This window comes from Punica granatum, chromosome 6, assembly GCF_007655135.1.
Source record: "Punica granatum isolate Tunisia-2019 chromosome 6, ASM765513v2, whole genome shotgun sequence".
NCBI lineage: Eukaryota > Viridiplantae > Streptophyta > Magnoliopsida > Myrtales > Lythraceae > Punica > Punica granatum.
The window spans coordinates 20165100-20178906 of NC_045132.1; the positions used below are offsets into that span (position 1 = coordinate 20165100).

A 13807-nucleotide genomic window follows, 5' to 3' on the forward strand; every position below is an offset into this window, starting at 1 on the left:
AAACAAAGGGAAAAACCAAGAACTTGTTTAACTTGATCTTTTTTCTGGGCGATGATGGGGAAACAAAGAACTTTTATGTACTTGTTACATGTACAGACACTTGGATTAATTATAATTATATAAAAAGTATATAGTATGCGTATGTAGACAGACGATTACTCTCTCTGTCCACACATATATATCTTGAACTGACAAAATATTGTATTTACTACGAACAAACACAATTCAAGCAATTTCCCTTTGTAATTAATTAGCGTTTCCCTACAATGCAATGTCCTATATACGTTCGAAGAGGCAAAAGCAATGAAAGATCATAAGAAGAGCATATACATATGTTATATGCTAATGAAGAATTTATTATCATAAAACTCCTAAGGATTTTTCCACTTAATATATGATCGAGCAACTCGGCAGATATACTAGGCGTGTCATTATACACAGGCCAAACTGCTATACAATAACACCTATTTTACAAGTGTGTGCCGAGTGCTGATCTTCCTCGAAGCATTGAAGCTTCGCAAGTAAGACCTTAACATTAACGATCTTGGAGACGAGAGAACTGGGGATTTATTCGAACGTGCTGAGAAGGTATTTGGTACCAGCTCCAGTTCTACTTGCTGAGTAAAGGAAAAGATGTAGGTCCTGTAAAAGGAACCCTCTTCACGAACCTCCCCTTCATCCTTGGCCTCTTCTCTGCATTGAGCTTTCGGACCTCGTACCTTATTTTCTTAGAGAACAGCCTTGTCCTCCTCTTCTCTCTGTACCTCGAAACTTTGGCTTCTCTCCCTGCTGTGCTGCCCACCCCCATGTGTCCCCCATACCCTCCTCCTCCTCCTACGAGCTCCCCGTGATGGTTATGAACTTCTCCTCCATAAAGTCCCTGCACACCACAAAAAAGAAAAAGAAAGAATCAGTGCTGATAAAATATGAGATTGATGATAAAAGGGTTCCAACGAGATTGGCAATAAATGTCCGATCGATGTCTCCAGCCGACCTAGAAAAAGACTTTAACTGCTCATATTATTCGTCCGCATGAATATGCATTAATGACAATCTTATGGAGTGCCGCCAACAATATAGGCAAAAGCAATAGGACATGTCATTTGATTGAAGGGGACTGACACTATAATGGAAACACATACTGCTATAAGAAATCATAGGTTTCGTCTTTTCGATGAACTATATGGTCGGATTAGTGAGGACTATCTAAGCAAGAGTAGTCTGAGTTGCCTTTAATATAAATCTCTTAGACTTTTACCTTTTGCCCTATAAGCATGACGGATTCAATAGCAAGTACCATAAAGACCAAGAGAGAGAAAATATAATGTGCGAAGAGAAATGGAATACCAAGCAGTCAGGCCAGTAGTCATCGGAGTTGAGATCGGGCCGATCACCGGAGGTCCAGGGTGAGCCTTGGCTTGACCAAGATTCGAGTACCGATTCGTAGTCGAGCTTCAAGAAAATCTTCCGCCTCTTCTTCGCTGCATCTTTGACTGGATTCTCTACATTTGCGTGAGCCTCCGGTTCGGCTACCTTCTCATCCTCCTCCTCTCCGCAAGTCGTTGGAGAACAATAGTCGTCAAAGTTCAATTCGAATGTTTCCTTCGAAATATCAATCTCTGCATCGACTTGGTTGTCTTGGCCCACATCTGGGGCCAGTACGCCCTCATCTTCAGTCTTTACTAATTTTTCGCTCCCAAAGGAGCAATCCTGAGAATTCTCCCTCTCCTTATCACAATCCATCAGCCCTAGTCCTTCCATTCCAAAAGACTCATTCTCGAGCCCCTTACCCAGCAAGCTCTCGACATCGGCTGCAAACTCTGCAAGGTCCGTGTCAGATGGAAGAAAACCATGCATACGCTCCGCCCCAGTCCCGTACCTAACAGGAACCCCTTTAGTTTCGTTGAAGTCAAAGGGTGCAACAATCTCCGTTTCCTTCGATGAGCAGAGTTCGGAAGCAAAAGGATCGTAAGCGGGAACCCGATAAAGCAGTTGCTCCTCGTTCTCTTCATTCGAAGTTTCATCTCCCCCGAATTCAGGGACAAGAGGTATTGGGTTCCGCACCGACAGTACGGCCTTTCCATGCCTCGGGGTCCGTGCCTTCTTAGTGAACCCTCGGTGCCACGACGGCGCGGAATCCTTATTCTCCTTAGGGAATTCATTGAGGTTCCTCAGGGACGCAGTCTTCAGCCGAACCCGCTCGTGCCTCCGAGCCAGGGGATTGGCGGAGTGCACCGACGCGTCGCACGACTGGCAAAGGAAGGCGTCATCCGCAGCGCAGTACCATCGAGCCCGCTTCTGGATGCAGCTGTCGCAGGCTCTGGCAGTCTTGCCACTGACAGCGCTCGCAGCGTTCTTGTGAGAAATCATCGAACAACGCAATCTAACCGGAAGATCAAATCGGCGGAAAGGTCGATGAAAAAAGAAAGAAACCTCAAAACAGTTTCTGACCGAATCTCGCCCGTACACGGGACCGCCTTTTCGCTACAGTGTGTGTTGGGACTGTGGACGGATTTTTTCGAAAAAGCGATGCAATTGTCAGTGTATTTCAAAGAGAGGGCCAGAGGGTGGGTCCCCCCCGGGAGTGAGGGCCCACCGGAATGCTCTTTTTACGGTCTAATTCCTACGTGGAAGCACTTTTTTGGGGGACGAAAATGGGAAGGGAAAAAGGATGGCACTTTTGGGCCCACCGGGAGGCCTTATCTGGTCTTCTATTGGCCAGAGCCAAAGAGTTCATCCTTATCTCTGGCTTCTTATTGGCTGCCCCTCCGATCGAGGGATTTCCAGTGGGGCCCATCTTGCCATGGATGAGACCCTTGAGTCATTGATCCCATCTCTAAGGAAAATTAGTACACTGCACAGTCATAATATAATAGATCAGATCTATCATCTCATACACAGTCCGTCGATTATAAGCTAAACATCCCAAGAAGCCCGAACCCTAGCATCGGAAATTAGAAGGGAGGAGTGCACAAACTCTAAAAGATCAGAAATTGAACCTTAATTATGGTTACCTTAGAATCGTGACCTATGCCAATAATCTACCACGTCATGCATGATTTAATACAAAATTATCAATAATTCTGGGCTCCTTCGCTTTCCTTTTCTTGCTAAAACTGCGAAGATGACCCTTTTGTTAGTATGTGTCCTCCCCCGCATTCCTCCTCTGTCTCCTGTCAAAAGGGATCTGACTCTATGTTTGCGGTCCCCTAACGACAGATATCGATTGCTCTCTCGGTTGAATTTTTAGCTCTTCTGTAATAAATTGATTCCTCCATGAAGGAGAGATGCTGATCAATGGCCAATGGAATGATACCATGTATGAGATGCCATAGCTGTAGTTTTCATCATTTACAGATCACATCTACATGAAAATCCACAGCCCATGATGGTTCCATCTCTTCATATATACTCGTTGGAGAAAGAACAAAAGAATTTCACCTGCAGGGACAAATATCTTCTTCTTTTTTCTTTTTTTTTGGATAAGTGTTGGGATAAATATATTTTATTCTTTGGATAATCCTATAAAGTACTGATTCATTATCTTATCTTTTTTTTTTCTGGAAGTTTATTTATGGTTGCAACGTGCAATAGGGTTGAAAGGTTGCTGGTAGGATAAGGTGTTGAGATTATATGAAGCTGATGAAGGTCAACTGCATTTTTTGCTTTTAACCCCTTTAAAGTACTTACTGCGCAAGGTTAATTTGACTATCAGAATCCTAAAAAAGATCTTCTTTCATGAGATTGCGAGGTTGTTGTGCGGCATACATACCGAGAAGGAAGCTCTTATGCTGATTGACTTGGTAGAAGGGCCTCCTCTCTTACTTTGGGTATGTGCTTCCTTACGTTGTAATTTTGGTTTCGGCCTGTCCAGACCGAAAAAAGAAAAACAAAGGAAAAAAAGTTTGAACGGGAAAATATAGTTTAGTAAGATACCATCAAGATGGAACTTGAAAATATGGGGCTCTGAGTTCTCATTTGTAGGTTCCATTCTAGATAGAAGGGACTTCTCGAATATTTGTGCACAATACGTGAATGTTAAGCACATGCTAGCTGCACATGTTATCTCCAGCTAAAGCTCGATTGTGAACTCCAGTTATTCGAATTCTCAAATTGATCATTAATCACATGTTGGCACAAGTTTTTCTCAAGATGAATTTTTGTGGTCAGTTTGTTGTTCGGATCTAATTTTAAGTGGAGCTTTGTTTTCTACCACACTGTTCACGAAAACTCGCACCTATATCAGATCTAGATTCGATCACCGAGAGTATTTAATTTGATAATCCAATATAAAAGAGTACAGGTAGTCACATTAGGTATCGAACCTGAGACCTCTTAATCACCGATGCACTACTGTGTTATTTCCTCTCTTGATGATAATCCAATAATATTTTAACTGCTCTGCATATTTGATGAAAAATAATTGATTAATCTATCTGTGAAGGTCATATAGTCCTTTAGTAAATTCTAAAAAACTTAGTGTGTGTATATGTGCGTACATATTTTTTCGATAAATACTACAGCTTCCCTTGGAAATATGAAGTTGGATTTGAGAAGGAAAAAAATTAAAAGAACAGCATATATCTTGGAGATCATTCCAAACGATTCATCAATATACTCTTCTTCTTCTTCTTTTTCCTATCCTCGTTATAATTCATGACCTTTTTCATTTATTATTGAAAGCATGGAGGAATTCTACGAAAATAGAGGAAAAGGTTGTGGTGGCACTAGAGGTAAGAGGTTTCGAGTTCATTCCATATCCTCTTTGTATAAATTTTCGGTTATAAGGGAGGTCCATGTTCCTAGTAAATTGAAATAAAAATCATAAATATCTAATAAAGGGGTATGAGTAGTCTCACTGGGTATCGAACCTGAGACCTCTTGGTCAACAAGCTAGAAGTGCACCACTATGCTATTCTCTCTCTTGATTCCTCTTTGTATAACTTTTCTCTTTCCTTTTACTCTTACAATCGGAATAAAGAAAATTCTAAAAGATTATTAGATTTGCCTTGAGTGAATAATAATATCACTAGTGTATTGCACTCACAAGATGCCGCGGGTCAGGAAATTTTTTCGACAACTTGTTGATTTGTCATAGTAATTTGCGTAATATCTAATATATGTTTTAAGTGACTAAAAATAATGATAAAATTGCTTATGTGTAAAATTATGAATACTTGATGAGGGATGGATCTTGGAATTTTGCCCAAGGGAGGTGACGTTCAAAGAAACTTTATATTATAAAGTTAAGGGGGCGAGTACGATAATTTCATTGAAAAATTGATAAACTCGATACACTCTAATAGAAATTTAGTAATTTTTGTCTTGCCCAAGGGGGACAACCCATCCCCCCGCTTGATTGATAGTAAAGGTTCAAGATTTTTCAAAAGATTGTACTAATTAATATTTCATATGGTATAAAAACTAATATTTCTTTTCAATATTAGTTCGAATTTTCAATATATCTTTTTTCGGATACAAGAGAGATCCATGAGCTTAGTACAATGAAATATAAATCCTAATAGCTAATAAAGGGGTACCGGTAGTCCCACTAAATATCGAACTTGTAACATCTTGATTGTCAGGCGAGGAACTGTGCCACTGCGTTGACACCATCTTTAATGAATTTTCAATATTTCAAATTACACTATCAAGATCGCAATATAATAGGTCTTAAGTGGTTCACTAATTTTAAGTGGACAATTTTTTTTACAATAAGTTCGATATTTGTTAAAAGCATATCGTGGCCAAGGCCAAGTTAATACCCAAACAAGAATTGGTTTCATCCAATATGTTAGTCTAATATTGTGTTTCACGGTTAAAAAAGAGCATTTTTAGCGTCACAAATTAAAAGAATCTAATTAAATTGGTGAATTATAATATATTTTTTGATCTACATAGGTTGGTTCTAGGTGACTCGATGCTTGTATCCTTAGGTAAGCCCTCGGGAATGAGTCTTGTGATTGGAGAAAATTCACAATCAGCAGAAGCTCATCTCATAGTAGGTAGAATTTGCTCGAACGAAGATTAGTTTGACCTAGAGAACTTTCAAATATCAAGTGATACACATAAAGAACAAAATCACAAATAAAAAGAGACTATTTGAGTTGGTGACAAATTCAAAATAGGTTTTTGATCAATGTTGGATGGTTTTAAGTGAGTTTGCGCTTGTTATCTTTAGTTTTGACATTTGGTGCAAGTCTTGTGATTGGAGAAAATTCAAAATCGCGAAAGGTTTACCCCTTAGTTGGTTGAGTTCGCTCGAATCTAGATTAGTCGGATTATTGGACTTCCAAATATCAAATGGTACACAGTCGAGAAAAGATATTTATATACTTAATTTAATAAAAATTGAAAATTTTAAAAAAGAAAAAGTAAAAGAAAAGTTGCTAATTTATTTTTTAGAAGAAAAATAAAAAAGCTATTTCCATTCTTTTCATATTTATGGCAATCAATAATAAAAAAAATAAGAAAGGAAAAATCATGAGAATGACACATGCCTTCTATAAACAAGAGATTTACTTTATTAGTATGATACTAATAGTGGTGGTCCAAGAAAGTTTGTGGCCTGAAACCAAATTTTATTACGGGCCTTTGATTTGTTAAATAAAATCAATATAATTTTTTTTATTTCAAATCAATTATTCTAAACTTTTAGATTCACAATTATAAATTCAATCATTATTATCCATCTGTCCAAAATTAGGTGGCTTTTCTTTTTCTTTTTTGCCAGAATTAGGTTGCTAATTCATTTAATCTTTATGAAGAGAATAGCAGAGCTTAGGTAAATTAAGTTAGATGTATACAACTCCTTCCAGACGAAGCAAAGTTACAGATAAATACATTGAATTTTTGAAAGAAGAGAAAATTGAATATAGGAAAGAAAAGGAAAATAAAAATAGTAATTCATTTGAAATAAAAAAAAATAGTGACCATATAGTAAATTGCAATTGATAGAGGCCAGGAAAAATAATTAGAAATTTCGGGAAAAATGGGAAATAATTTCTTTTAAAGAGAAAAATAGGGATTGGTTGGAAACTAATTTAATAGAAGGTGACCAGTCACTGCACATGAGAAAGAATTGTTGGCTAATTTAAAATTATCTCTATTTTTATTTCATTAAAAATTTATTAACTAATGATAAGATTACTTAATGGATTCATCATTACTTACTAATGATTGTTTATTAATTCAATTTGAATAATCGTACTCTATAAATGGCATTTAGTAGGATTTGTAGATGTGTGGAATTGAAGCCACAAAGACAAAAGCTTGAAAGTAAGAGAAGTTTAATAGATAAGAGAATATTCTGAGCATTCATATAAACGAGTACGGTGTACTTGGTTCCTATTGGTTAGTGCAAGACCGTTAGGAATGGATCCCGTCCAAGCTACGTTGAATCCAAGGGATAGTGTTGCACAGCTCCCTTGCGCATTGTGGGAGGCATCAACTGTTTTCAAGAAGCGATATTGTGCTTTTTAGCTTGAATTTGAGATATTATATTTTGGTTTATTTTTACAAACAAGAATAAGTTGAATTATCCTATTAATTGTGTTATTTGGGGATCTTAATTTATTAAACATAAATAGCGTAATTAAATAAATTATAAATTTGACATTATTAAATTTGGGAAGGGGTGGCCTCAAGCAAGGCTTTAGTAGCCTTATGCTTGGCCATTCCTGCATATGAGGAGAAATGGAACGTAATATAAGGATACTTTGGACAGTTAACAGTAAAAATCAGTCCCATATAAAAAATTTGAAAAGAATTCTTAAATTTATAAAAAAAAATTAAGTAACATAATTTATCAGTTCGAACTCTTAGTCAATAGCCATGTGATAATATATGTATGTTTTGGGAATATTCGCTCTTGTTTTATGAGGACTTGTTATTTCAAAATATCCAATATACCATGAAATAAATGATCAAATATTCAAGAAACAGAAAAGGAAATGTAAGAACAAATTACTTTCCTTAACAAAGGCGAGGGCGACAGACCAAGAGAGGAAATAGTACAGTGATGTACTTTTCGTCTAATGACCAAAAGATCCCAGGTTTCATATTCAGTGGAACTACCCGTGCCCATTTATTAGATATTTAGAATTTCTATTTTAATATAATAGTCTCGTAAGCCTCTCTTATAATAAAAAAAAAAAAAGGCGACCGCGACAATCCGGGGTCAAGTTTTGTATATGAGGGCCATGCACTGGGTAGTGCATAATATTCAAAGATCACTTTCAATGTTCCTTCAACTTCACATGCAATTTCTACATATGTACATAACATTGCTTGTTGACGTGTGGAATGTTCCGACGAAGTGACCATTGGCGAGGGGTCCATTCATTATTGTGCATTATCCTATCCGGCCTTACATGCGGTGTGGCTTGGGTAATATTTGATTGTGCATTGATTACGTGGAGATCTTAAAATCATAACTTCCGTCCCTGCGCAATTGGAAAGATAACCATGAAAACGAGCGGGTGCGAATTGACACTTACAGTGTATCCTTTACAGGTAATCCAGCCACTGGGAATCCATGAGGTCTCTATTGGCTGTGGTTAATTTCCTATGGATAGGATCTTAAGAATTTTTGGATAATCAATAATGTAGATATTGTTGAGGTGAAACATTATGATGGTTGATTCAGTTCAGGTATACACGAACATACTTTTGTTTGTTGGATTATACACGAATATACCGTTAATAATTAACAACCGGAGGATTGCCTAATCAGATGTCTAATCACGCGGGAAGTGATGATTATGACGTATTATGTACTTTTTATCAGTATTCGTAAAAAAGGTACTTTTTATTGGTCTATGGTACAACTTGGTATATGCACAAACACATTAGTGATTAGACATAAGATACTTTCTTTAACGGATGATATATATATATATATATATATATATCTAATGAAATTATGAGATATTTTCAGTTTATTTGTCAAATTAATTAATTTTTTATGTTAAAAATGAGTATAGTATAAACCTAGATTTTTTTTTCGTCACAAACTTAGAATATAGTTGGTTCTCTCTCCCTGTTACTAAATGAGGCTCCCTTTACGGTTACTTCTTTTGTTCAGTAATTGTATTTCTCGGCAACTTTTAAATCTAAATCTTATATATAATTGGAAAATGAAGAGGGAGGATTAATGACGCCGCTTCAATCTTTAAATTCTCAACAACCTCATAGCTCAACCCTTCATATATCTCATGACTTTAATTAAACACTTTTATTTATTACATGATTGACATATATTAATCCACCACATTAATTAAAATGTGAAAATTCTCAAAAAAAATAATATTAATTAATTACATGCTTAATATAATTGAATTATTATCTAATGATCTATATATAAAATAATATAAAATATATAGTCAAATTATAATCTCGCTCAAGCGCTGGTGCAATGGCTAATTTAAATTTAACTCATCAACATGAGACTGAGAACCATAACTTATTTGACATCACACAGTGCGACATGATGAATGAGAAATGGCCACATTTATCATTAATTACTCCTTTTATTTGTACTCGAAGCTAGTGGGCACTTAGGGCAACTCCAGCGAAAGTGACTCCCACACACGTGGCACTTGAGGGCACCCACCCCGGCACTTCTGCCCATTGGAAGATGCCTTTTGGAGGCACTCCCTCGGGCGAGTACCCGGCCAATGAGAGCAGGCCGTGCAGCCTGCTGCTGGTCCATGCGGTCTACCCTTTGACTTTTTCTTTTTATTAAAAAAAAAGGTAAAAAAAAGAAAGGGAGAGAAAAATAAAGTGTGGGTCCTTATAGACAATCAAATGAGTGCCTTCCCATTTGAGTGATTTTCTAGATGAGTGTCTTCATGTGATGGGTGTCTTCCTTTTTAATGTGGCGCTGATATGGTATCGGGTAAGGACCTCTTGGCACCCAAGAGTCACTCCCATTGTACTTGCCCTTAACCAGTTGGCGAGGCACTAGCAAGGGAATGATTGATTGGGTTCAAATTTTTTCAAACTTGAGGATTTACAACGAAAATTGTATGTTAAATGTGTCAAAACAAAAAAAGAGCAAAGAGAACAAAAAAATGCCGGTGAGATATTTATGATGGGTGCTATCCCCTGACCTATTTAAAAGTGTAATGACTATTAACCACGACGACATATGCAGGCAGGAACAAAGCCAAAAATTATGTTCAAGGGGCAATACACAAATACCAACTATATATTTCTAATATATATTTTTAATTATAAAAAAAAGCTCACCAGCTTAAACTAGTGAAATAAAAATTTTAATAACTAATAGTACAATTTAAGTTTTAAAATTTTTTTTCAGTGTGAACCCTAGTATCCGAAAGTCCAATTAGGCCCCGATTAATCCAGTCGAGTCGGGTCAGCAAACTAGCCGAGTTTTTGTGAATGTAGAAAATCCAAGCTGATAACTTTTTGGAAGTGATTTTGTTTTATTCTAAGAAAGGATGAATTATTACTATAGTCCTTGAGATTTTTAAATCTCAATATATAAGTACAAATTTCTTCCTTCTCTCTTAAATGAACAGTTAAAACTTTTAGATTTTCAGCAGGACTTAATTTTAAAGAATTCCCAGGCAATAAGCTAGATAGTAAAAATTTTAAGTGATCAAAATTAGAGGGAGTAAGCAACCTCAACCCCTAGGAAGAGAATACGAGTTTGAATTTCAGGAGATGCACTTATTGGAAATGAGAGTAATCTTTAATACTTTATCTCCGAAATTGCAAGAGCAATGTCTTCCACAATTTTTTTGTATTAAGTTCATGAGCCTCCCTTGTAACCGTAAAAAAAAAAGGAAGAAATAAAAAAGAGGACAGTGCAGCGGCGCACGCTTTCATTTAATAATCAAAAGGTTCCAGATTCGGTGCTCGTAGTGGAATTATATGTGTGCATTTATCAGCTATTATATTATGATATTACGATTTCTATTGTCAATGTATTAGGGTCACAGGGCTTTCTTGTTACCGGAAAAAAAGGTGGGGATTTACAATTTTTTGGGGTAAAACTTGAATAATTGAATTTTTATGTATATATATATATATAGAAATTTGCAAATGAAAGGGGAGCAAATTGACCCCACCTTGGAGTGGCTCCGTCCCTGTATGTAGGGATGGACCAAGGAGAGGGAATGATGAAGGAACGATCGCTCCCCTTAGAATTTTGATGTTTTAAGAAAATTTATTCATTATTCTTTATTTTTTTATATAAAATTTCTTGTATTTAACCCTTAATTCGAAAAAAGTACCTTCTTATTTGCCCTCGACCCCTAAATCCAAATTATGGCTCGTCCCGGACATATTAGTTTGAGATAAATGTAGTTTGGGATGAATAATTAAATATGAGATCTATATATATATAGTCCTGGCTATTTTTTCTAAGATCTATTGAGCATCTTTGCCATGCCACATAGTAGCGCACTATCTGCCTATGGTTGTTGATCATCAATCTATGACTACTCCTCGCAAAGGCATGCCTCAGTCGCTAGTCGGGTCCCAACAAGTCTCATTTAAAAATTCAGTTTTTCTTTTTTAACAGACAAGATTTAACCTAGATTACCGAAATCCGATTTTTTTCCTTTGATATTATTCACCAGAACAGACGAGCTTGTTAGTATAAGCGGTCGTACTATAGTTGTTGCCATGATTGTCGTTGACATACTATAAGAAGATTTCTGCTATATTATCATGTTGGGTGATGAATATTACTATATTATCCCCAAAAAAGACCGATATTTAATCATGGAAATAAGTTATTTCAAAGCATTAAGCAGATAACTTCGCAAAATTGGAGATCCCTAATTCAATTACATTATTATCATGAAGATACAATAATTTAGTTGGACATGAAATGTAAATAATTGCCTAAAGATAAATGTGAATTCATAATTAACTGATGCTTTCTCTATATATGAAACTCTTCCAATTGATTTTTTTTCTTTTTAATTTCGAAACCTATTCCTAACAAAATGTGCAAATCTTAATCCCCGCAAATAAAGGAAAATCTTTACCTTTAACTATATCTATATGTTGTATATATAGTGAACCCCGTTATTCCTCTCGGACCTCAATTCGACTCTCCAACCTAAGAATATAATCGCTTTTCAATTTCGACGCCACATTGTCTCTTTCTCTTCACATATTCATGCACGATTCGAAGCCGAAGTATCCGACAATGATCGGGAGACTCTTAAAGAAGTTCGGCAGTAACCGCTCCAACAATGTCTACACACGGCTCTCGGGTACCGATAAGCCAGTTCGGGCTAGGAAGGGTTACATAGTGATATATGTGGGTCCTGAAGCCGAAAGGTATGAAATTCCCGTGATGTATCTGTCGTTCCCAGAATTCAAAGAGCTGATCACCAGGGAATCGGCCGAAGAAGATGCGCTCGATATCAAGATCACTGGACCTCTTCATCTTAAGTGCAGCCCCATGGTGTTCAAGGGTGTGGTGCAGCATATAAAGGACGTCTGTGCACTTTTTGGCCCGCGAGTAGTTGTTCCGTATTATACGTATATGCAGTGAAAAAATGATCGGTTTTCTGCTGTGTCTATATAATCTTGAAGAATCTTATCAAGGGATGAACTTTTTATGTTGAGTCCCGTTATGAGCCCAGGATCGTAGATTGGAGTCATTCCAAGTTCCAACTCACATACAGTTTAATACGACTCATATGCGGCAACTTTGTACATTTGGTCGTTTCAATCGATTATTCATACGTGTTGTGTCCTTTCTCCTTTTCCTTCACTCTCGTGCAGGACCTATTGATCTTATTATACTCATATTTGCAGGAGAGATAATTCAAAGATTCTCAATGTCAATAAATACATTTAATTTTGATAGAACTCTTGTTTTCTTTTATCTTTTCAGGCGAATAGACTATGTTATGTATTGTGTGCATGTATTAAACTGACAAGTTCTCTAGCCTTGGTTTCAATAAAGATTCCTCGATGAGCTATACCCTATGCAAGTATTAGACTTTCCCCGATCATCAGCTAACTGATTAGAAAGGGGTAATATAATTATGCTTTTGTCGTTAGACATCCTCAGTCAATCGATACAATCACGAAATTTTTTACTTTTTGGGTCATAAGAGAGGCCGTAACCCGAGTACAATGAAATAAAAAGTCTAATAGTTAAAGGGGCACGGCTATTATTCCCACCACCAATCACGAAAGACTTATTTCACTCTCATACTAGCGTAAGTGGCCGCCATGACATTCTGAATTTTAACAAACGACGCAATTGTAGCTGAGGAAAAGGAAAAAGAACCAAGTTGCGACCTAGCTAGCCAGTGATTAAGACCGTAAGCGAAGATAAAACCATAGTCACCCCAAGCACCACGCGCCTTTCCCGATTCAAGTCCTAGGTCCACCCCCGAGGCTATGTATATATAGTAGACTTCATTATCTTTAAATGCAATGTATGGGTGCATAATAAATGCAATAGGATGTCTTAATAATTACAATTAAATATTATGAAAAAAAGAAAATAACGAAGAATAATTATAAAAATTATAAAATATAGACACCTAAATTTAAGTATTTTAAATGAGAACATCACAATATACTACTAGAAAATATAATAATAATAATTTTCAAGCTTAGGTCTCTATATTTGAAACTAATATATATAACGATCTCGAATATTATTAACACAAATATATAAACACAAACAAATTAAATATAAGAATCAGTCATAGAATCATTGTCACTAAATTGATTAAATCACTCTAATGTCACGGGCTTGCTATTTTATCTTGCGTTCCCTACCTGTGCGGCCCTAGAATCGCTA

At 36.5% G+C, this 13807-nt stretch overlaps 2 protein-coding genes across 2 annotated transcripts; one reads left to right on the forward strand and one right to left on the reverse strand.

The window, feature by feature from the left end:
• Window positions 1–281: 281 nt before the first annotated feature.
• On the reverse strand, window positions 282–2531 carry LOC116212500 (zinc finger protein CONSTANS-LIKE 16-like). The gene is made up of 2 exons (XM_031547144.1): window positions 1348–2531; window positions 282–880 (listed from the first exon to the last, which is right to left on the reverse strand). The coding sequence occupies exons 1-2, from the start codon at window positions 2368–2370 to the stop codon at window positions 611–613; spliced, it is 1293 nt and encodes a 430-aa protein (XP_031403004.1). The 5' UTR covers window positions 2371–2531; the 3' UTR covers window positions 282–610.
• Window positions 2532–12187: 9656 nt separating this feature from the next.
• Window positions 12188–12538, forward strand: LOC116212238 (auxin-induced protein X15-like). The gene has a single exon (XM_031546805.1). The coding sequence runs from the start codon at window positions 12188–12190 to the stop codon at window positions 12536–12538; it is 351 nt and encodes a 116-aa protein (XP_031402665.1).
• The last annotated feature ends 1269 nt before the right edge of the window (window positions 12539–13807 follow it).